This window comes from Rhinatrema bivittatum, chromosome 13 (assembly GCF_901001135.1).
Source record: "Rhinatrema bivittatum chromosome 13, aRhiBiv1.1, whole genome shotgun sequence".
Classification (NCBI taxonomy): Eukaryota; Metazoa; Chordata; class Amphibia; order Gymnophiona; family Rhinatrematidae; genus Rhinatrema; species Rhinatrema bivittatum.
This window is the reverse complement of record NC_042627.1, coordinates 20,020,642-20,045,866: the sequence shown is the minus strand read 5'-3', so window position 1 is coordinate 20,045,866 and position 25,225 is coordinate 20,020,642. Positions and strand designations below refer to the sequence as shown.

Here is a 25,225-nt window from a genome sequence, read left to right as displayed (position 1 = left end):
CACGCTTTATGTATGTGCACGCCTGGATACCACCTGGGTATTCAATATTACTGCAGTATGATTTATTTAGATTTATAATTGTAAATGTGACAAAGTAGGAGGAATGTTTGGAAATTGAACATCCTGTTATCTCCTCCAAAATGAAACAAAAATCCAGATAAAAATTAAGTCTTAATTATTTTTTTCAGGGGGGGGGACAGACGGACGAACGACTACCTACCAAATTAGTTAACTTTCAGGGTCATTTATTATGCTGCAGTATTTTATTGCAGGAGGTGCAATTTATCACAGCAGGGTGCTTGTCCTGCTATAGTTTGCCCCTCCCTGACAAAATATTGTTGCATTTGTTTGGTTTTATTTATTTTTTTTTTTATTATGGGAGAGAAACAACGATAAAAAAAATTGTGCCATGAAACTGGGCCAAAGCACACAATGGTGGCCGACCTCAGCCGGGCTGCCATTGCATAAAAGAGCCCGAGGCCCAAAAATCCCCCACCCCTCCAAAATTTGCCAAATAACTCCCTGAAGTCTCTTGTGATACCACCCTGCTGCCTGTAACAGCGACCACCAAAAATGTAAGAAATAAATAGTTTAAAAACGGGTGACGCCGCCCCTCCCCCTTCCCTAACCCCTCTCTTATGTATACAACACAACCCGTCTCCCAAAGAAAATATCCCCCTTCAAAGACACCCCCCCCCCACCCAATATCAACCCAAACTGGCCCTCCCCCTCGGACCAAATCCATTCATATTCTGGGGTCTAGTGGTCCCCTCCCTAACCTGAAGAAAGGCCCTGGTGGTCTGGGAGGACCAGCTGGATCCCTACCCCAAACCTTCCTCTGTACCTCCAGATTTCAGCTTTGGGGTTCACTGGGGGCTCAGAGTACCCCCTACCAAACTCACCGGACACCAAGTGATATATGGAAATAGCCAGTCCATGCCATTATGAAATATGAGCCCCCACTAAACCCCAATGCTGAAATTTGGAGGGGTGAGGAAGGGGTTTCAGGGATGGGGTAGAGGTCAAGCTGCCCCTCCAGACCACCAAGGCTTTTTTTCGTGTTGGGTGTGAGGGCACCCACTACACCCCAAAAATGTGAATGTATTTGGACATTGGGGGGGAGGATGGGCTAAGGTGAATTGACGCTCAAGGGGGGTCTTTGGAGGGGGTTTCTTTTGCCTTGAGGGAGTATCTTTGCAACGTTTTGCAACTTTTTAAACATGTTTATTAATTGTGGGTGTTGCCACTGCCTCGGGAGGGGGGGATCACAAAAGACCCCCAGAGGCATTTCTGTGCTCTCGGGGAGGGGGGCAGGGTTAGATTGATATGAGAGCATCAGATGGTGTATTAGCATTCTGTTGTCCCCATGATTGCTTATCTACGCTCCCTAAAACATGCTAACATAACTGGGCTGACTTTTTTATAAGTTAACCGTATTATTTTATATACATTGAATTGTGCATATATAAGCTACTTTGCATGCAGTAGACAATTTAATGCATTCAAAGCAGCTTATATCCATAGAGAGGAATACACTGTAAATATTGTATGATAGTTCCACGATAACATAATATCGCACGATAAACGGTGTTTAAAGTGGTTTAACACGTGATATTGCCATATTGTGGTTTAGTGAACTTAGCTGTTTGTTTTGCTAGTACTATTATAAAAGAAGCATTTTTTAAATATGGTAATGTCTTATTATATGAGTGTCACTATATGCATCTTTGGACAGTAAACAAATGAAAGAAATTCTGATAGCCAAACATTAAGTGATACTCAAATAAAAAGATATGCCAACTGCACAGTATAAAACACTCTGAATTTTGCATTTGCATGTAGTTTTAAATGTTTGACTTTTCAGTTTTCAAAAGAACCATGAAGTTCTTCATAGCCAGTAGTAGAATAATGGAAATGCTGTTTCATAGTGCATGGGGATATGTTGTTAATTGAGCCTTAAACTGAATGCATAGAAGTAGTATTTATTTTTATTTTAAAATTGTTGACCACATACTCCAGTTATTGCCTGTGAATTGTGGTCTATCTGACACAGCTCTTGTAGTGTCAGATGTACTAAAGGATTTCATATTTCCTGTCTATGTAGGAAAAATGTTCGATACATCTGGCTCATAGACAGCTATCTGCATCACAAAAGTCACAAATAACACCATTTTTCACCGTGACTAACAGTCTTTGCAAATAAAGTGGGGCCAATACTTATGGAAATCTGTCCATCTGCTTCTTATTTCTATAGCTCTACTAGGTACCACAAAATGTCCTCTTGCCTTAGATATTCTGCAAGAACAAGCTGTGAGGCAAATTAATATAGTGTAGAGATGTTTACACTGCCCCTGTGAATATGGTATCTGTTCTGAGGGTAAAAGGAGAATTTTAGTTTTCAGTGCTATTAGTCGAGCATTTTTCACCAACAATACTTCAGATTGTTTTCAAAAGAATGTAGCATAAGGTGCTCATGTTCTATGAGTTAGCAACAGATTAGCTATATAATTGCTCTTTAAACATGCTGGTAATTTGTCATGTCATTTACACTAAATATAGTATTCACATGTTAGTGTATAATCCCATAGCATTTAATTGCTGTTATCCATATGCATGCTTTATTGAATGACATTGTATAAGTCAAGTTTAAAAATATCTAAATTGTTTTTAAAAGCCAACTTTTCCTATACTTCCTTTTTAAATCATATTAAAGCTGGTTTTCTGTCCTCACCCTCTCCCTTTTCTCCAAAACCTTTATTTCCTTAAAGGGAGCGTGTCGAAAACACAAGTTACCCTGGAGAGATGCAGGTGACGATCCAAAACCTCATGCCTGAAACCATCTACCTCTTCCGAGTTATAGCACGCAATAAGCATGGGCCTGGAGAAAGTTCTGTGCCTCTCAAGGTGGAGACTCAGCCTGAAGGTAAGACTTAACAGAGGGTCAATTCACTTTAGTAGCACATGGTAAAGATTAATACTTACCACAGCCATTTGCTTCAGATGCATAAAATGTAGTTATTCATGCTACATACCATGTGTAATCCTGTTCTTGCAATGTCTGCTTTCACTTAATAAGAGATTTTACTTAGGAATATGAGCATCAGCTGTTTGGCATGAGCTTAATTACATCGCTCCACAGCGAAAAATAAATAAAAAAAATTAGCAAACTTGTTTCTCTATATACAAGCAGTTCACCGTAGTTACATAAATGAATGATTTAATCCTGTCAAATGCCAACATAGAGGTGATTTCCAGAACTTTGTAGGAAATTCTTGGGAGTCACTGGGCCTGCTCAACCGTTGCTGGATTTCCATGATCACGTAGTATACCTGTTACTTTTTTTTTTTTTTGTAGATGTCAGACACCTTTAATTAAAAAAGTATATTCTGCTTTTCTGAGCAACCTCACTCAATGCATATTACAACTGTAAATACATACAAGATACATTGGTAAAACCACATTTTCACTGTGGATAGTCTTATTTTCTCTGCATTTTTTTTCTCTCTCTCCCTATATTTTTTTTCTTGTGTTTGCTGTGCTTAGTGTTTTTCTTTCATCCTAACTTCATTAGGATTTTCTGTGTCCTAAGTTTTCTTATTTTTTCGTCACTCCCGTCAAAGGTTCAGGTTGTTTCTCTTTTGTTTCTGACAGGCCTTCTGATTGACTCCTTTTTTTCTTCTCAGTTCAGTCTTTTGCAAAGCTTTTTAAAGGTTGGTGCTCAATTCCAGTCCCATGGGGTCCATTTTTATTATTTAAGGTTGTCTTTTTTTTTTTAACCAATAAGTTTGTTGTCATTATAGCAGATGGTATTGTTTCCACCCTATTTTATAGGAAATAACCTATAAAAGGGGGGGAGTCCCTTGTATGTGACTGTGGTGAGCTGCTTGTCTTCAGAGAAATCAAATAGTAAAAACAATTACATCATTGCGTCAATAAAATACTTTGCCTTGCTTAGAACATTACATCATGAAGTCACACACTCATGAGAAGGCCAAAAATTTCAAATAAGGTCACCATAGGAAAGCTGGAAATGGTATGGTTTTAGTGCCTTTTTAAATAGTTTTGGTTTCCTTAGGAATGTGTTATCTGAAGACTGCAATTCATTCATTAGATTTATATTCTGCGCTTCCCAAACACAGAGTGGATTATAAAGAATAAATAATACAAACTGGAATTATAATACAAACCCACAACAGATGGCAATATGTCTATTAAATACAGAGAGTAAATAATATAATAATCCACAGAACATTTTAGACTCATGAGGTATTGAGGGCATATTGGAGAAGAGTAATAAATGGCCCACAAGTCATCATGGGTCTTATAGCCCTTTATTTATAGATATTTGATATTCTGTATTTTTCAGCGAGTGGCCTCAAGAAGGATTACAAACTAAGTTTTAACTAATAGGGTGCATTAGTTGAAGGTCATTTACAATCACAGCTGAATCAAACTTACAGTGGTAGCATTGAGAGGCCAATGCTATCCAAGGCCAAGGGGCATAACTTTTAGTCCTTCCTTTACAGTTCAGTTAGGTTGGAAAGTGAGTGCCTAATCTTAAGGGAAGATATGGCCAAAAAGCCATGCCTTAGCTTTTTTCCTGAAAGTGAAGTAACATGGCTTGAAGGGTAGGGGAAGCAGTACCGTGTTGCAGATATTTGGAGCATAACAATTGAAGGCTTGAAACCTCATATATGATAGTCTAGCTGAAGCCAGAGGAGGGGAGGCGAGAAGAGCCATTTGGGAGTGTGTGCACATGGATCGGAGTTCTCTAGTAGTAGTGTAGGAGAAAAGAAGTTGAGAGAGATACTCAGGGACTTGTTTATTCATGCACTTGTAGATAAAGTAGAGGGGTTTGAACTGTATCCTGCGTCAACTAGCAGCCATTGCACCCTTTCAGAATAAAACAGGGTAGATATATAGCAGAGATGCAGTGATATGTTCTGCATAGTCAGTTGTCAGGAAGCTATCAAAGGGAAGTGATGGTTATGTAAAGGGGGGCATGGAGGAGATATCATATAAGCTTTTTGGACAGGCACTTAGAAAATAGCTTTTGCCCTCCAGTTAGAATGAGAGCCTTAAAATATGTAATATGTGGGAGTGAAGAACAGGGGAAGGGAGTTGCTCAATGTCCTGGTTTAGAGAGTGAGGGATGAGAGTAGGATACCGTATGGAGGCAATTCAAAGAATTTCATTTTGTGTTTGATGGAATAATTAAGAAGTTAGAAGTTGGAATGATTAAGATGTTAGAAGTTGTTGCCTTCTTGCTATTTGAATCCTTAACTTTCAGTTTGACTAAAAGGGATGAATTGGATTTGGTGCCATATCTAATTACTATGGTAAATGCCAGTGTAGATCAAGGTGTATTATCCAAATTCTTGAAAGAAAAAGTGATACATCTAGTACTTAAAAAACAGACTGTGGACTCCGGTATTATTGATTAGTATCATCCAGTTTACCTTTTTTTTTTTTTTCTTCAAAATCATTAAGAGCATAGTTAGTTTATCATCAGTTGCTATTTGGGAGAAGTGAATGCTTTTCATCCTCTACAATTTGAATTTCATTAGGGCCATAGCACTGAGTCTGCATTGCTGGCCCTAATCAATGGAATATGGATAGAGGCTGAAAAGGGGTTGTGTTTCCCTGCTGATTTATTAGATCTGTCGGCTGCTTTCTATTCCAGAGACTATGGGTTTTTGAGTAAATGGTCAAGGGACATAGGATTTGCTGGTACAGCTCTGAAATGGTTTAAATCATTCCTCTCAGATCATACTTATTGGGACACTGCTCCAAGGAAAAGGCACTAGGCTGTGGGGGTACCACAAGGAACTATACTCTTGCCAATCCTTTTAAATTTGTATGTGGGTCCATTGGCTTTCTTAATTTACATCTTTGTTATTTGTATGCAAATTACGTTCAGTTAGTGGTTCATATTGGAAAGGATCAGCAGGGGCTGACTGGCTACATTCTTATAGATTTAAATTGAACCCTACTAAATTGGAGACATTGTGGGTCAATGAGAGAGAAAGATCTTTGATGGTTCAGCCAGTTGTAACAGAGGTGAATTTAACTCTTAAAGAAACAGCCTGTAGTTTAGGTGTCATTTTGGACACACAAATATGCAATACCAGATGTCAAAGGTAGTTAGAAATACTTTCTCTATGCCAAGTTTGCCAATTGCATCCTCTTCTTGATAATGATTGGGCTAAAGTTATTCATTCATTGATAATGAGACATCTTGATTATTGCAATGCCCTATATCAGTGTTTCAGTGGAAATCAAGTGACATTAAATAATACAGAACACACAGGCTAGGATAGATAGAAGTATAGACTTACTTAAAAAGAGTTACAGGAGAGCCAGGTCTTCAAGTGTTTCCTGAAGCTCATGGTCAGGTGCCAGCTGCAGGTTAAGAGGGAACAGATTCCTAGTGATGGGGCGTGGCAGTGGAGAAGATGTTTTTTTTCTGGGGCCTAATGAGCATTTACTTCCTTAGGCAGAGGGATCCACAAGAGAAAAGTGATAAATGAGAGATTCTCAAGTGAGGGACCGCAGGACTCTGATGGGAGAATATCTGGACAGATGTGATGTGAAATACTGTGGTTCTTGGTCATACAGCACCTTGAAGGTGTTGAGGGAGTAATTTAAATCTGAATCTACAATAGATGGGAGTAGGTATATATTGACCAGTATAGGTGTGATATGATTTGAGGCTACAGTTAGCAACAAGTTGGGAAACTGAGTTATGTAGAACCTGGAGCCTCAAGTTGCTTTTCTGTTGTAGGCTGATGTAGAGAGACTTGCAGTAGCCTAGACAATAGAAGATGTATGCTTAGACTACAGTAACTAAATTGGTGGGAGAGAGATGGCCATCACTGATGAATGTACCACAGCTGCTAGAAGGCTGTTTTGGTTACAGATGAGATTTGGTTGTCTAACATTAAGAGTCAAATATGACATCAAGACTTTTCACTTTGGAACTTGTATGCAGGGGCACATTGTTTAGCAAAAGTGGAAGACAGTGTGTCTGGATAGAGGGTTTTCATGATCAAGAGAATTTTGATCTTGGGGTTCAGCTTCTGCCTTTTCTGGGCTGACAATTCTGATATGTTTGCTAGACAATCGTTTGCTTTTGCAGTTACTTCCTGTCAATTTGAGCATAGTAGAACTGCTAACTGGTCATCATCTGCATACATATACGAGGTGACATTGAGTCTACACAGAAGGAGGTAGATGTAGACATCAAAAAGGGTAAATGACACATTAGGGGTCAGATGAGTTTTTTCCCAATTTTATAAACTATACTGCTCCAGCAAAAAGAATTCAAACAGCTGTAGCTGCAGTTGCTTATTCTTGAGTCAGTTAGGTAATCAAGCAGATTCTGTGGTTGTGTGTTGAAAGCTGCTGTTAAATCATGTAGGATCAGCAGGAAGTCACAGTCTTGAGTTCTCACCACAGGTCATCGAGGATTGCTAACACAGTAGTTTCTGTATTGTGGTTGGGCTTGAGTCCAGATTGGAACAGGTTCAGGAAGTTCTTGCCACCTAGGAAATCCACCAGCTGGGCATGGACCACACATGCAGTCACTTTTCTTTCATGGCAGGTTGAATACATCTAAAGTTATTGAACTTAAAGTGGGTCCAGTGACGGTTTTTTTGAGCAAGGGCTTCACACAAGCCCTCCCCCCCCCTCTCCTTCTGGAGTTGAGCTCATTAGCTTAATTTCAGAACTGGAACAAGCTATGTGACCATGGGAGCACAGAGACTACTGTGTACTTATAGGGATATCTCCAAGAATTCACTAGAAAACTCTGGAAATCATGTTCATGCCAGCATCATAAGAATGACATGTGACCAGTGAATGCCATCTTCAAAAAACACATGTAATAGGTACGCCACTTTACTTGCTGTAGACTTTTTTCATGGTTTCCTTTCCTGATTTTGCCATTTTGAAAAGGTTTTTGTTGTATATCCTCCTTTACTGAGTCTTCCTGTCCAGTTCTGTTAGTAATATCACTATCTAACATTTTACATCACATACGACTATAGACATCAGGCAAAAATACATTTTAGAAGTAGCATTTGAAGATAAAAATCAAAATGGAGTAAACATGTAATAGGTTTTCTATGTTGCTTATAGGTTATTTTATTGGTAGTTTGACACTTACTATAATTTTGGTACTATGTACATGAATATATTTCAAATACAAACATAATTCATAAATATCTGTTTTGAGGAGAGATTCCTAATCAATTTAAATTCATCACAGGTGTTTCAGAGATCCAAAAATTAGTTTGATAAATAAATGCATTCTGCTGTTGTTTGTAGTTTGCAAATATAATGAGGTTTTCTTATATTTACTTCACTAACTAGCAATCCCTAAATTTCAAAGTCAGGCCTCAGCTTCCTTGGAGCCTTATTGACTTAAATCCTCCTGCTCTTGGATTAGTTATCCATGCTAAGTAACTGACCTTGCAACCCTAGGCATCCCCTGCTTCAGGAAATGTGGAACCTTATTTGAAGCTCTTTGAACCTGCCAGATCTTCTCTGTGTTTTAACATTCAGTATTTCATTGATGTTCTACATTCATATTCATATGGTTTCATGGATGTGACGTTCCAGAATTGCGCCAATTGCTTAGTTTTCACATTTTATCAGATACCGTTCTGCCTAGCAGTTTTAATGTATATTAATAATCTTGCATATATATTTTGTTAAATTAAGGAAAAAAATAGTAAGGGAAAAAGTTTACTGCTAAATATATACAACGTAAATATGTGGCTGACGGATAAGTATCTGAATTCAGGGTTTACAGTAGTGCAATCCTTTAAATTGTATTGGCTTGTTTTGTAGTGTCCCACAGTCTCCATCTTTAGAGCTCCAGCAGATTTTACTTGTTCTTTTCCATTAAATACCAGAAGACAGAAATTTGTGTCGGATTGTAATATAAATACGTAATTTTAAAATACTTTCTGAAACACATGCTCTTAATGTAGAACTGGTTTTATCAGATTGGGCATGGTACAAGTTAAGCTCTTACAAGCTAATGGAAAGAAATGATTCATGACCCAATAAAGCAAACAAGTGTTAGAAGGAGCTCAATTCAGTACTTTCCTCTTCACTGAACAGGGATAATTAAAATATTAGTAGCACTATTTAGATCAGAAGTTGATACTTTCTAAGCTTGCTTTATTTCAGGGGGTTATCTCCCATAGCTACTATATAATGGGCTCTCTTTATTAGATGGAAAGAGAGGTTAGAATCCACGCAGGATTCCAGATAACACCAAACCTTTTGTACAAGTATATTTAATGTTGTATACAGTGCATTGCCTTATTCCAGATAAATTCCATAGGTGCTTTTAATAAACAGGGTCATGTGTAGTACAAAGAAATAGAAATTACAGTTAACTAATGCACTTAGTAAAGGCAGATTACATTGGTGAGTTTGTAAAGCATCTCAGTAGTTCTGTGCTTGTATTTCCATATACACCATGAGTTTAAAACATTCTAAAGATATATTGAAGAATGAGGATTAACCTATATGAAATATTTAGCACAACATGGGATAAATTGGTGTCATAATACCTTAGCATCTGATTAACGACTCATATCACCTGGGTAACAGAAAAAATTTACAGATTTTAATTTTGCAACATTTATTAACGAACACCATCTTAGAATGAACAAAATTAATAATATAGTAAAACCTGGATGGCCTTTATTATGCTGATTATACTGTGTTTAAAAGAAGTTTCCAGTTTCAGAGGTGAAACTGATTAAAATACTGTTCTTGGGGAAGAGGAGAAACTAGAATTGGTGATGTCTGAGGTACAGTGCCTTGCAAAAGGCTTCACGCCCTTGTACATTTTTCACAATCTGCTATCTAAAAACTACAAATCAAAATGCATTAAAGTAGGAGTTTGTTTCACTGGTCTATACAACATACTGTATACTTTCATCATTAAAGCACAATTGTAGAAATATTCCAAAAGTAAATAAGAATTTAACAAAACAAAAAGTCTTGATTGCATTAGTCTTCTTACCCTTATCATAATAAACCCAAATGTACTCTGGCTCAAAAAATTGCTTTAACAAGTGTAAGGGATTTTAGTTTTGCATGGTTTGCCTCTAGCGCAGGGTTAGGGGTAGGCGGTAAATTAGCAGGTTAAACGCGCGGCAAAACGGCAGGGTAAAAAAGCGATAGTCGGGGCGCGCGTTACTGTATGGGAGGGAATAGCTAATTCGATCGTTTACATCTAATATACATGCCGCGGGCGGAAGGGGTTACCCGGTGATTTAAAGAGGTGGTAAGAATGGGTTAAAGGGGATAGTGTATCGCGGGTTGGACTAACGCGGCCGAAAAGTGAGTAGAAAGCGGGTTAGAAGCAGGGTAACCGCGGCCACACTTTACTGAGATTGTTTCAAGATAGGAGTTAGAAACCAGCCAGTACCATTTTCATTCCCAAACAACTTTGTAAAATAATTTTGCCTGAAAGTTATCTTTTACTTGCTACAATATAACTATATGTTGTGCTGTATTTTTAACACAATATTCCTGACATAAGCAAAGTATTTCAGCACAGCTTTCGGTTGAATGTTGAAGTGTTGTTTTGGCAGAGTACATTGATTCTTCCTTATGAAATACTATGATTATAAATTTGTCAAAGTACAATTTGTACATTATATTGATCAAATTGCTGAAATACATTAATTTGCTCTTACACAATGTGTTATATTTGCACTACTTCCTTTTTTTTAATGTTTTATTTTTGAAATTTTAGAAGCTTGATGTATATGAAAATAGAAATAACCATGATTTCACAGAGATTTGATGTTGACTAAAAAAAATCAGTTTGAAGCTAGACTGTTAAAAAAAAAAAAATATACAGTGTACAGAATTAGCATAAGTAGTATAATTGTTATTGTATGCGACATAAATCTGTAGAACATACCATTCTATCACTTACAAATTTTGCTGTCAGAATTGAAAAATAAATAAACTTATGCTGGTTTGGGGGGATTTGTATTACAGTTCAAGTTCCAGGTCCAGCTCCCAATCTCCGAGCCTTTGCTAATCAACCCAACTCAATCACTGTCAGCTGGGAAACTCCACTGTCTGGGAATGGAGAGATCCAAAACTATAAACTGTACTACATGGAGAAGGGGATGGACAATGAGCAGGTACGAATCTATCCAACTCTATAATAAATGCCTTCTTTGAAAGCAACCTGCCAGAATAGCAAACTCAGTTGATTCAGTTGAAATGCTTCTTATGGATTTATAGCAATGTAATACTAGAGATCTTTATGAAAATTGTTTTTGTGTGTCCTTATATTTTTTTTTCAAGAGAAAATATTTTTTAATGAAAAGTTATTTTCACCTTGACTGGAGTATGATACTTATCAAAGAACTAATTGTTCTTTCCATGATGGTACTCATCAGCTACCTTGCCTATTAGAGACTCTGTGCTACAAGAATAGATCTCCAGTTGTCCCATTAGCAGGTTAGAAGGTATTTCACCTGGTAAAATGGCTCCTCTGTAGACAGGATAGATTCTTATGAAGAAGTTACTTTCTGCTTCTAAAGCTGGTTTACTCAAATGCTATACACCCATGGGGAGCATGGCAAACTAGCCAGCTTTTAGAACCATTAGGTTGATGTGCTTCTAGAAAAAATTAATGATGGACGCACATGTTATTTAGAATGCTATCTTTTAGAACTATGGCTTGTGCAGGCTATATTCCTTTTTAAATAGAATCACAGTCCTAAATTCTAGCCTTTAATCTTGGATTTTCCTCTGGTGTGGGTTTACTAGCTTCCTTGAAATTGAAGGTGGAAAATGGCAAATATATATATATCAAGCCTGCTGTCCTCCCCCAGGTTCAAAGATAGCAATCATAAATCTTGATAACAATCTGATAAATAACTTCCACCTCCATGCTTCCATCTCCAGAAAGAATATCAAGTTTTTGATGAATAAGTATTTCAACAGTTTAGATATTCCAGGCAGCGGATGGGAAGATAAGGAGCAAGCTGCTACTTTGGTGGCTGTTGAAATTGCCTTCCCTGGATAGAATTACTAAGCTTTTACCAAGTAATTCAGAATATACTGTAACTGTTTATACAGCTCCTTCTTTTTCAATACCCATCTTAGTGCACTGTGGTTCTCATTGCCTATCTTTCCTAAAGGAAAATGCTACCCATCATATGCTTTGCATTCTTTTAGAAGTACAGATGACGGATATTAGCACTCACTCTTCCTGTAGTGCATAACCTCAGAGAAATTCTGTTACTAGGGACATGCAAATGCAAAATGTGCAGTTTCATTTTGCTTCATCCTTTGTTATAGTTATTCATTTGTTTCAGTAGTTTACACATGTAAATGCTGTTTTGTATGCATGTAGGTTGTAATTAGCCTCATAAAATCAAACTTTTTATAGGTAAATTATTTATACATAAAAACTACCAAAATGAATATAAACAAATGCCCATCCATATCTATTATATTTGTGCCCATCAATATCTATTATATTTGTGCCCATCAATATCTATTATATTGGGCCCATATTTGTGCTGCACCACCTGTTGGCTTGACAGACCTATGCTTTAGGAAGAGTTCCTGTCTTGACTCATTTTTAACAGAGTTCCTCCCCATCCCTCCCACTTCCAAAGCTTCATATTGGTCTAGTAGCATGCAGAAGTAGGATCCTTATACTGAAGACATCTGTTCTGCATAAGGGTGGGCCAGTGGTTCTTGTAGCGCAGGTGAGGTCTGTACTACATAGTATTCCTGTGAATGGTATCATCTTTTGTGCCTGAAGTGGTTTCCTCTTTTAATTTGAGTCAGTCGATTGAGTTGCCTGCATTCAGGAGGGAGTCCTCTTCGTCTTCTCTGCATGCTTGAGAGCTTCATGTTTTGGGTGAGCGTAGAACATTAAATACAGTATTTGAAAGTCACTATCAGTTTTCGCAGAACAGATCATTTGTTTGTGCTTTTCAGCAGGTGAAACAAAGGAGAGAGAGTCAAAGGCATCCATTTCCATGTGGATTAAGGAGGCAATTGCTTCTGCTTACATGTGCAAAGGAATGCTGGTTCCAGAGGGGATTCAAGCTCATTCCACTAGAGCACAGGTGGTGTCCTGGGTTGAGTGTCAACTGGTTTCTCCGCAGGAGACCTGTAATGCGGTCTTTGTTACACACCTTTACTAGGCATTACCAGCTAGATGTTAAGGATCCAAACTCCTCTGGGTTTGGGGAGGATGTTTTCAAATGGATCTTTCAGGTGCCTTCCCAGTTTAGGAAAGCTCGAGTACATCCCAAGCTTGGGTACATCCCATATTTTTGGATTGATCTGGGGGACGATAGGGAAAGAAAAATTGGTTCTTACCTGCTCATTTTCTCCCTGGAATCCAACAGATCAGTCCAGAGACCCATCCTCTGCTTTTTGACGACCACTCTGTTTCATATATATAATTTATATATAAAACTCAGGTTTTTGCTTTGGCTTGGCATTCAAATTCCTCTTCAAGAGGATGTTTCAAATTATCCCTCCCCCACTCAGGTTGTAGTGGGAATTCTTGTTCGTTGTATAGATTCATATCTTAGCTTGGGTACAGTTCATACTGAGTGACTGCAGATGGCACACTATATTAAGTACCACTGGTATGGTAAAGCTTTTCTTCTCTGTCTCCATCTGCCAGTTGGGGAGAAAAACCCATTCATCTAGACTGATCTATGGGACTTCAGGATCAAAAATTAGATAAGATTTCAGCTATAAAGGCTTCTTACTCCCTCTTCTCCTGAGTCCATGCAACTCTGGACTCTGTCCAGTGAGGAATGTCCAGCATTCTAGGGCAACATGCCTGGTGAATCTAAAGAGGAGGAGATCAGAAGGCCTTGGTTATAGGGCTATTCACCCAGTGGTTGGTGATAGACTTGTTTTTGGAGGTAAAGGAGCCTGAAAAAGACAGGAAGGAAAACTCTATTGGTCTTCCATATCCAAGATGTCTCCCTGTTTACCATACAGTAAGAAAGGATATAGAAAAAGGAAAGGGCTAAACCACCCCTTAATACAGCTAAGACTAGGGCTAGCACTTTGTATTTCAACCTTCCTGCTAATGTAATCTGTCCCCTTCAAATAGTATAGAACTCTGCTACCAGGATGATAACTGGAATATTTCATCAACATATTATGCCAGTATTATTTGCTTTGCGTTGGCTTCCTATGTCATACCATTCTGAATATGTTTTATCTATCATATACAATTGACTTAATAATGTCTCTTTACTTTGGTTGAAAACTACCCTACATTTTTACAGACCTCCCAGGTAGTTGTGCTCCACAACTAAAAACTTATTGGAAATTCCCGTTGTTAAACTGGCTAGACTTGAATTTACAAGAAACCGTGATATATCAATGGCTGGACCTATACTATGGAATTCTATACCTGAACAGTTGCAAGGTGCTCTTTCTCTGAAAGCCCTCAAAAAGTTACTACACTTGACCTTAGCCAAAAGGCCGAGAACCAATAAAAAAAAAGATTCTAAAAACATCTCTCTTCTCCCTGGCTTTCAAAGACTAAATAGTCATGTGCAGTAAACTTTGGCTCTTTCCAAGGCCTGAATTATCTATATTGTCTTTTGTCTTCATGTCTTTTATTTTTAATTATGTATGTTTTTAATTGTGTATGTTCACATATAAATCGGCATGAACATATGTGCAATGTGTGGCATACAAGTTTTAACAAATAAATAAAGGGGTGAGAAAACTAGGGGCAGGTCCTCCAGGGAGGACTTGAATAATCTTGATGGGGAGTTCACCAGCTGCCTAGTCAGGAAATTAAAAAAAAAAATGGCTACTCTATCAAGTTTCAGTGCCATAAAGGCATTGCAAGCTCAGGAGGGAGGGATCTACCAGAGCATAGTGACATCATTGTAAGCATGCTATAGCTTAGCTATGCATCTTTTCGTGTGCCAGGGAGAGAAGCTGCTTCTACTGTGGTAGGCCCAGGTGGGGAAGCTACTTGCTCTGTGGTAGGACTGGACATGGGAACTGCCATTGCAGTGTTCCACAGTTGAGTAAGAACCTTTTACCATTGCAGTGTTCCACAATTGAGGAAGAACCTTTACCATTGCAGTGTTCCACAATTGAGGAAGAGCCTTTACTCTCAGGTCTCAACCTGCAAAGAGTATTCCTGCTGCTGCCCGTTCCCTACAAGGGGAGAAAGGTCAGCTGTTGCCTGCCAGGGAAAAGTGATGAAGAAGGGGGAGGGGAATCGGCAAAGAGACCAAAGAGAGTGAGGAAGTGGAGAGAGAGAGAGAGAGGAGCTGTTGAAGGGAGAATAAAGGCAAGAAGTGTAAAAACGTTAACTAAGCAAATCTAAATATGAGAAAATAAAAATGAGCAAACTAAGAAAAATGCAAAAATAGAAAGGAAAAATTAATGAAAACAGTTATAAAGTAAAAATCAAAAAGTTGTGCAGGGTGGAATGGAGTTTTTCTCAACTCCTAAAAACTTTTGGCTAACACCTAAGTTTTTTGAAAAATATTTCCTGCCTTTATCATTGTGGTGTGTGGCCTATGTGTTTGGGTGTAGTATGGAGTGTGTCTCTCTGTGTTTGTCTAGTCTATGGCTCCATGTGTGATGTGGTTTGTCTGCCTGTGAGTCTCTCTGTATCTGTCTGTGTTTGGGTATGTTGTCTGTCTTTTGTCTGGGGGTGATGTGTCTGTATCTTTCTGTCGAATTTGTGGTATGTCTATGTCTCTGTACCTGTCTGAATGTTGGGCTGCTGTCTCTCTTTGGGGTGTCTTTGCCTCTCTGTGTCTGTCTGGGTATGGGCTAACTTTCTGAGAGTGAGGTCTCTGTGCTGTATCTTTCTTGTTATCTGTTTTGCTTTGTCAGTTTAGATGTGGAGTGTGTGTCTGTTTGGGTCTGAGGTCTCTGTTTCTATGTCTATCTGGGTATGAGGTGTCTGCCTGTCTGTGTATGTGTGAGCTTAATCCTTTCAGCAACTTGAAGAGAAACAAAATGGTGGCTTTGAGCTACTGGTTGGCAGTGTGGCTGTGTGGTAAATATACTTTACGTGTGTGTATATATATATTATATATATATTTATATTTTGATATTCCGCTTTTCAGCACTTCAAAGTATATATCATATCGGATTACATTCAGGTTACTATAGGTATATATGTTCAGTAACCCATCTTGAGGGACTCCAACCAATTGCATGAATGGAAGGGAGCCTGTGGCTCAAAAGGTTTGCTCATCCCTATCTTAAATGACCCATTCTAAACTCTTTCCAAATTGATCAAGCTATCAAAGGCAAAGATGGACCTGTGGAATTCAGCCTCTAGAGTGATTAGAACTGTATCATGGTTATTAAGATATATGCCTATTCTTATAGAAGGAGCAGCATCAGTGAATGTGGTAACAAATTAAAAGTATTGATAAACTTAATAGTGTCATTTCACAGGCTGCAGTGTTTTCAGTATATATATCCATAACTATTCTGAAATGGTTCAGTAGCTGAAAAGAGAGGGACAAGATGGTAAGGAAAGGCGGGCATGGATCAAGGTCCCCTGTGACTCTGATAACACTGGTGGCCATGCTCTTAACAGACTTGACCTATTGCTCTGTGTGTATGTAGAAGCTGTTCTGAGTGAGGTCTCTGTCTTGAGCAGTGCTTGGTTGACTTTTTCTTCTAACGGGGTTACCTTTTGAAGGTAAACATTTATTTGACTCATGTAAAACCTTACATTTGGATAAGGTCTTAAAAGGTCTGGCACTGGAAAGAAGATTCTTCTTTCCTTAAAGACCCTTTCAGAGGGACTATAGATGGAGATTTCATTTCAAACTCCACAGGATCTAATATAATATAGTAAATGATAGCAGATCAAGATGAATTTGGTCCATCCACTCATATTTGATATGACAATAGTCATGAAGGTCGGTATATAAAAGAATTAAATAAATAAATAAATAAATATAAAGTGTCTTCCTCTGACGTTTTCTATCACTTGGGTAGATAAGCGTATAAATTCCCATATTTGAACCAACACCAGCTTGCCCCCATGTCTTTTACCCACCCTTTCAACCCTGTTCCCACCATTTTTCTCTATATCTGTTCCAAGCATGCTCATTAAAGTTAGGGTTATAGCTATGGCCACTATTTGCAGATTACCCTAGCCGTCTTGGAAGGCCACTATACTGCTGCTATTGTAGCAATGGCCGTTTCATGCTGATTACCTTAATCTTTTTTTAGAAGCCTGATGATGCTCTGCCCATTTGCTTGTATTTCATCTCATTGGTCTCTACAGCGACTGAGCAAACATTTAAGTCTCCTTCATGTCTTCTACCTGTTAACCTTACCCCCCATGCACACACCTGCCCTTACTGTTGTGCAACAAGCATATTGATTGTTGCTACCTCTTCTGATAAGCTAGTTCAGGCATCTGCCATCCTCTCAGAAAAGACACATTTTCTCATGTTTCTTTTGAGCTTTCTTTCCTGCAACTTCATAGCAGAATCTTGATCCTTATATTTCCTTGTCCATGAAAAATGGTATCTTCCCATACTGTATGGAAGCCTGGCAAATATTTCAATATTTCCATTATGTCTCCCCATTTTGAACATCTTCAACCTTTCTTTGTAGGGTTTGTGCTATAGGCCTTTTCTGAACCGCTTCTCTCCTCTGTGTCCTTACAAAGTTATGGGGGCCCAGTTTTTAGTGTGGAGTCTCACTATTGCCCTATAGAGAGGCAATATTTTCCTGCTGACAATTGGTCTACTTATGCAACTGAGCATGCTGTTAGCTTTTGCATTTTCTTTATTACGTAGACTGCTTATCTTGAGCTCATCTAAGGTGATTACTCCTACATCTCTTTCTTGTTTGACAGTTTCCAGTTCATTTCCTTCTAATTTGATATATGGTTCATGGATTTTTGCATGCCAAATGCCAATGTTATACTTTTCCACATTGAAGCTCACTTTCGAAATCTTTGATTTTTCTTTTTGCATTTTATCCCAAGTCTCCTATCAATTTTTCACGCCTTTCAGCATGTGCTCTGCTACAAGTTTTACAGTCATTTACAAATGAGCATTTTTTTTCTCTCAAGTTCTTCAGCAATGTCACTAATATATTAAAAAGAATCCATCACAGTACCAAGTCCAGGGGCACTGCAATGACACTTTGCCTTCAGCACAGTGGACTGCATTTATACCACACTCTGTGTCCTAAAGAACTCAGTGAAGTTTGTTTGACAGGATCTTCCTTTTGTGGATCCATATTATCTAGTGTCTTATACTCTACTTTTTTGACAGTGCAGCACTCTCTTTTTCTTTAGTTTTGCCCAATATGGATGCTAGTCAAATGAGTCTGTATTTACCTTTCTCTTTTTGCCTCATTTTTATGCAGCAGGATTACATCTTCTACCTTTCAGTCCCTCAGAACCTGTCTTCAAGGACTGGTTGAATAGAGCTGTGAAGCACAGTCAGCACATTTTTGTAAATACAGAGCAAAAGAACTTTAATATTTCTGCCAGCCTCATAGCTCCCTATCTTTTTAGAATGAAGTTTGTGAAAAGTAGTCATGAGCCAGAAAGCCTCCTTTCAAACAGAATTTCTGATGTGCTGAGCCCGAGGCAGGAACAAAGTGAGGTTGAGGGTGAATTTAGTGCTATTAGGAGTGGAAGAGTGGCCTAGTGGTTAGAGCAGCTGGCAGGGAAGCCAGGGTTCAAAATCTTGCTCCCCCCCCCAAATGTTCCTTGTGATCTTTAATTATCTACAATACTAGGCGGGTTACAAAAGAACGTACACAATCAAATTTAAAAATCATAAGTATAATAAACATAAAAAGAAAACACACATGCCTAAAACTAAACTAAAAAAATTGCATAAATCATAAACAAACAAAACATAATAAAACAAATATCTGACATACTCAAGGAGTGATTTGAATCAGCAGACTCGTGCTAAAAAAAAAAAAATAATAAAAAGTTTGCTCACACTAAAACTCAGGCATATCAGAATATTAAGCAGTAAAAACCATTAAGTCTAAAATGCCAAATGGAATTAGATGAGCTTTAAGAATCTTACAAAAAGATAATGTAGATGATTTTTTTACTGCCTCTGATAGTGAGTTCCATAGTCAAGGACCTGATACATAAAAAGTCCTTTATCTGGTTTCCTCGAAACGAACTTGGCAAATCGATGGAATAGATAGTAAATTTTGTGATGAAGAACATAAAGTCCTGGTTGAATAATTCGTTTTGAGAAGTGAATTAAAGCACAGTGGAACTAAATTATTTAAGGCTTTATCCACCACACCATAGTTTTGAATTTGATGTGCCCCGAGATCAGGAGCCAATTAAGTTTTTCAAAAATAGGCATAATTTGATCCCGAAGATTGGCTGAGGTACTGAGATAGTCCTGAAGTACTCTCTCCCACATAAAGTCTCCCTCTCTTCCCAGTCCCCACCTAATCCTGGTGATCCTCTTCTCCCTCACAAATTGTGAATGTAACAGTAGTCTACTACTCCCCAGAGATCAGTTGGTTTAGTGCAACGGGTAGTGGTAGCAGGAATACTGTCTGAAAGCAGAAGGCTAAGCCCAAGTAGGATATGGCAGGCTGGCAGAAGTTAGTTTGGATTTGCAACCACCCCCATGTTTTGGGGCTTAGAAGTGAGCTGAAGAAAGGAAATGGTGAGAGCATTTAGGATTAGAACCAAAAGTTCCAGTGATTATGAAACAGAAATTTTGGTACCATCCTTTGAGCTTGAGTACTTGGTATGTTCCATTGTTCATAAAGGTAAATCCTCAGAAGCACTGAGTTAAAAAGATGTGTGATCCATGATGGGTAATGTGAACCTGCTTGAGAGAGCCTATATGGCAAAACATGGACCATGTTGGAGTGCTGAAGAATTAATTATCTCTATTTTTTATAGATAAGTTTAATTATAAGGTACTTCTGGAGCATTATGTATTGAGAATTCTGAACTTTAAAATCACTGTATGGAAACAGAAGCAGTGAGTCAACCCCCTGCCAGCACCAATCACAGTGGTTTGAGCCCTCATCCAGATTCCCAGCTGGACGGAGGATAGAAGAGTTTCCTCAAACTTCTACCATGTTGTAGATTCACATTTCATACCACAAAGAGAAGAAAAGCTAAGATGGGGGGAGTAGGAAAACATTCCAATTCTTCCAGTTGTCCTTGATCTTCCAAATGACTCCTGTACTGTTAGCTCCTGCTCCCACTTTCCAGATTACCATCTAGATCTCCCAGCATGGTGGAACCATAAGCTTTCATTTACAAACAGCCAGTGGCGGCCTCATTCTGAATCAAAATGCAAGCACTTTAGGAGCTAGAATAAGTGTACTGTATGGCAGCTATTTCCTCCTCCTAAGCCAAAAGTATGCCAGAGGGAGGAGGAGGAGGCAGATGTTAGTAAGCGCTTGTGCACTGTCTCTTCTTGCCTCTTTTGTGCCATGTATGCTCCTCCTAGAAGTGTACCTGCAGAGGAGTAGGTGAGATAGCAGTTAGAGAGCTAAGGGGAGGTCCCGGGGGGCGAGAGTGTGAGCAGGCAGTGAGATGAGGGAAGGGGTTGAAGATGGCATAAAGAATCTGGGAAACTGTGAAGGTAATGAGAAGTAGAGGAAAGAGGTTGGGGAGAGAGTAAAAAAAGAAGGAATTTGACTGGGGAGGAGCAAGACAGTGGGATATGGAAGGCTGGGGAAATAGAGAGAGGCAGAGGAAAGGAGATGAGGGTTGTGGAAGGAGAGTGAGAAATAGTGTAAAGGAGCTTTGGATTTGGAAAAGAGTGAAAGGCAGAGCAAAGGCGATGAGGTTTGGGTAGCGGGTGAGAGATAGCATATGGAAATGGAGAACTAAGGAGTATGTAAAATACAGGATAAAGGAGGCCAGGAAGGGAGTGAGGGACAGATGGGGCACTGGGTGCCTGGAGGAAGGGATCAAGAGATGGGCTGGGAAAGAAGTGAGAGTGGGTGGTGAAAAAAAGGAGATGGAAGACTAGGATAGACAATGGAGATGAGTGACAGGCTGAGGAATATGGCAGTCGAAACATTAAAGATGTGAAATGTGAAGAAGTGGTCAAAATGACAAAAGATGTGGAGAGATGGCAGGGAAGGAGAGAGAAAACATTGGCAATAGAATATAGAGAGGCAAAGGTGAAATAAAAGAGATGCAAATTGAATACTGTCGTAGGTTCTGTTGGAATGAGGTGGGTCATAGTCAGACTAAGAGAATAATAACACTCACTATGTCTTTTTTTGAAATGACAAGCTATATTTTTCTGTTTAATATATGTACAGAACAGGTGCTTATGAGAACACCTGAGCCAAATAATAAAACAAACAGATACACAATACCAGAGACGCTGAATCTTTCTCTCTCTTTGTTCAGCTCTTGTCCACAACCTTTTCTCCTACCCAACCTTGCATTGACATATTTGTTCTTGGCTTGCGCATGTTTAGAACAATCCTCTTAGTGTAGAACTCCTGAAGGTTTGCCAGTTACTGGTCTTATGCTTTTACCATTCTGTGCTCTTCACTGTTCGTGGCCTTGAAACTTACAGCTTCAGGTTAGAAGAAGGGGGAGAAGGTGGGTGAAAAGAGCAGGGGGCTACTACAGCAAACAATTTTGTGTGTTATCTTTTCTTAGTCAGTACTCCCTGTTAGCTATATGCCAGCCTGATGCAAAGCAATGGAGTCTAAACTGTAGTTTCTGTAATACTAAAGTGGACAAAAGGTGGGGGCCTTGGAGGGTATAAAGCAAAACTGTTTCTTAAGACTGTGAACAATTATAACTATATGACAGTATTTTTCTCTCATAAAAGGCATATCTTTATATGCACACTAATACAAATATGTATCGGAAAGATGGAGAGAATGAGAAAGATAGAAGAGTAAAGAAAAGCAATCAAGTGAGCACAGATTGATGAAAGCAGAACAGTACGATCAAATAAATAGAAAATATTCTATTTAAATACTATGAGTGTAATGTTCAGAAAAGCAGTTGACGGACAACTTACCTGGTTAAAGTTAGCCAGATAAGTTGTCAGAGATATTCAGCAGGATAAATGTCCTGCTGAATATATTTACCCAAAGTTATCCATATAACATTACCCAGATAACTTTCAAACCCAACGGGATATATTCAAACATAGCCGGTTAGGTTTGAAAGTTACACTGGTACATATACCCAGATAACTTTAAACTTAACCAAATATATTGAAACAAATCCAGTTAAAAGGAAGAATAATGATATTAAAACCTCTTGTGGGGCCTGTACACCCGATCCCTACACCGCAAAATAATTAAAACTAATGTGTAAGTCATAGCACTTAAACTACCTCCTTCCCCCTCAAGCCCCCAAAGATAAGAAAGTTGCTGGCCTATCTGTCCAAGGAGCATCCTCTCTTCCTTCAAGAAGCATGTTTTCTAGTTTGATCCTAGCATTGGGAAAAAAAAGAAAGTGGTCCATGACGTTTCTATTTCACCTGCTGTTCTTCTGTTCATCCTTCTGAACTTCTATTGGTTTCCATTCTCAAAGCAGCCCTTGGTGGACAGGGACATAACTAGAAAAGGGAACTGCACCCACTTATTTAAATGTTAAATTAAAAAAGATAAAAAGCAAAATGGGCCTGCTTCTTTGGTTATTTCCCTTATATGCTGCAGATTTGAATTGTGCCAAAAGTAGGAGTTATTGCTGCTCTGTCTTGTCTAAGGACACATCTCACTGCAGTTGCATGGATAATATTCAAAGGGTTTTCCGTGGGTAAACGTGTTTATCTTGGGGGAAAAAAGCTCTTTGAATATTGCTTCTCCCCTTCTGAGGAGAAAAGAGGTGATGCTGGGGTGCATTGGCAGAAGTACGCACTGGATTTCATTTTGAAATCTTCACAACTGCTTTTCCCAACATACTTTCAAACCTACAAAATATGCAGGGGAAAAAGCCACCTTCTAGCGCAAACTGGTGGTTCATTATTTGTTTAGATTTTTAGATTCCGCTTTTCACACTTTTTTCAGCACTTCAAAGCGGATTATATTCAGGTACTTCAGGTTTTTCCATATCCCCAGAGGGCTAATGGTTAACACATTTTTAAATGGAACCTCTGCATGGAGTTTCCCTTTAAAATCTGCTTGCAGCCCTGGGTGGAGTTTGATTATAAGTCTTTGTTTATAGTCCTGCTTTATAATGTGCATACTTTCTGGGTAAACAAATTCTCCATTCTCTAGCTTGACCCTGGAAGAAAGATCAGATTCAAGGAATGGAGCAATTTGCTTACAGTTTTATCTCCATATTATTCTGATCAGTCACCTTATTGCATCAATTGTTTCGGTCTGAAACGTGAGGTAAAGTTTCTTATCTTTTTCATATGCAGGATGTTGATGTTGGAGGTCATTCTTACACCATTAATGGTTTGAAGAAATATACGGAATACACTTTCCGGGTTGTGGCTTATAACAAGCATGGGCCTGGTGTTTCCACACAGGATGTTGTTGCTCGAACACTATCTGATGGTGAGTTGCACCTTTCAAATAAGAGATTACCCACTTCTTTCATAAAACAGCACTCTGTCTTTTGTAACAAATTTTTAAAGAGGATAGCCTTTCTACACAAAGGGTCAAGGGCCACCAATGTTTTGAGTTATTTTAATAAATAGAAAAATAGGAGTGGATGTGATGTGCTGAGCTCTATGCACGTTGCTAGCCCTGTGCAATGTTGACCTGATAGATGAATGGAAAAGTAAATCCCGGGTCTTCCCTGCAGACCCTGAAGTGTTGATTGCTTTGGGCCCAATGAATACATATCTTTTCAAAGCTCCCTTACTGACTTGATTACGGTTCTGTGTCCTTGGGGTTACCGACTGCTGAAGGAGAAGCGGTGGCTTCCCTTAGACTTAAATTTGACCTTCAGCCTGAACGTGCAGGTTCTTCCAGTGGTGCCTGCTCGCATGAGATTCCCCAGCGACTCGGGAGCAGTGATGCTTTGGATGCCATCAGACGCCGTTGCCAAGAAGACAGAGGTTGCTGGGATGAGTGCACAGAGCAGCTTACTGCAGCCGCGAGTGGACGTGGCGTGGGTTTTTTTTCCCCCTATACCCAGTGAGAAGATTCCTGGTTTTCTAAGCCCAGAGATTCCGGAGAAATCCCTGTCAGGTCAACTTCAGTTGCTTTCTTCTCAATTTCAAGGTATTCCTTGTAAAATAAAGGAATTTGAAAATGCAGTAGCAGATCAAAAGAGGTCTTTAGATATGAAAGCTACTCTGGGAAAAACAAGATAATGTAAATTTAGTGCTTAAAGATAATTTGGTTATATATAACAAAATAGAATGTTTGGAAAATATTAGAAAGCAAACTTTGCATTTTATCATTTTCCCCAAATTAACAAAATTCCATCTTTGGCCTTGCTTAAGCACTACTTTGTGAAACGTTTTTGAAGATTCCTGAAAATGCTTCTCCACTTGTTTCCAGAGCATATTATATACCTCCTTTTATTAAAAAAAAAAAGGAAGGACAATTTGAGATGTCCGTTATCTTTTCGTTTCCTCAATGTATCTGATGCCTTAGAAAAGGTGGAGGAAGTTTCAACTTTAATTGTGAAATTTGTTCTTGAACCCAAACAGGGAATGGATCATGAAGTTTTTAATTCTGCTATAAAGATGTGCTTTTTTTTTTAATTCTAAGATTCATATTTTTCCAGATGTGGCCAAAGCCACACAAAGGAAATGGAAGCAGTTTCTTTTGATGCGTTCTCAAGTGTTACAACTTGGGGATATGTTTTGGTTAAATTATCCCTGTAACTGTTTTTGTTAAATCAAGCAGTAAGATATGTCTTTTTTTAATCCCGTTCAGTTTACAGCCTTTTTAAATACTAGACTGAAACCAATTGATGATTTACCAGTCGTATGTTTTCCTTTGACATCTTTTAGTTAGAATGTTCTGCCTGCAATGGCTAAGCAATTTCAAAAGAAATGTAAAGTCCTTTATTTTATTTATTTTAAATTTTTATATTCTGTTATATTTCCAGAAAACCGTTCAATGCGAACTGCATGTTAACAATCATAAAATTTCAACACTGAATGCATAAACAACTACTTACATCGTACATAGGTTGAAAACAAAACGTAAAGAACATATGCATTTCTTCTAATAGTATAAAAACATCAATAGCTACATTTTTTAAAAATCGTCCTTGAAAAAT

General features: G+C 38.6%; 1 protein-coding gene across 12 annotated transcripts in view; it reads left to right on the top strand.

Moving 5' to 3' along the window:
- The window catches only part of NEO1 (neogenin 1), a 598,116-nt gene that overhangs the window by 467,662 nt on the left and 105,229 nt on the right, over positions 1 to 25,225 (top strand). For all 12 annotated transcript variants that reach the window (XM_029574457.1, XM_029574458.1, XM_029574456.1 and 9 more), the window contains exons 9-11: positions 2,769 to 2,923; positions 11,035 to 11,183; positions 23,403 to 23,541. In XM_029574457.1, the coding sequence (XP_029430317.1) occupies positions 2,769 to 2,923; positions 11,035 to 11,183; positions 23,403 to 23,541 (443 nt within the window). The remainder of the gene's footprint in view (positions 1 to 2,768; positions 2,924 to 11,034; positions 11,184 to 23,402; positions 23,542 to 25,225) is intronic.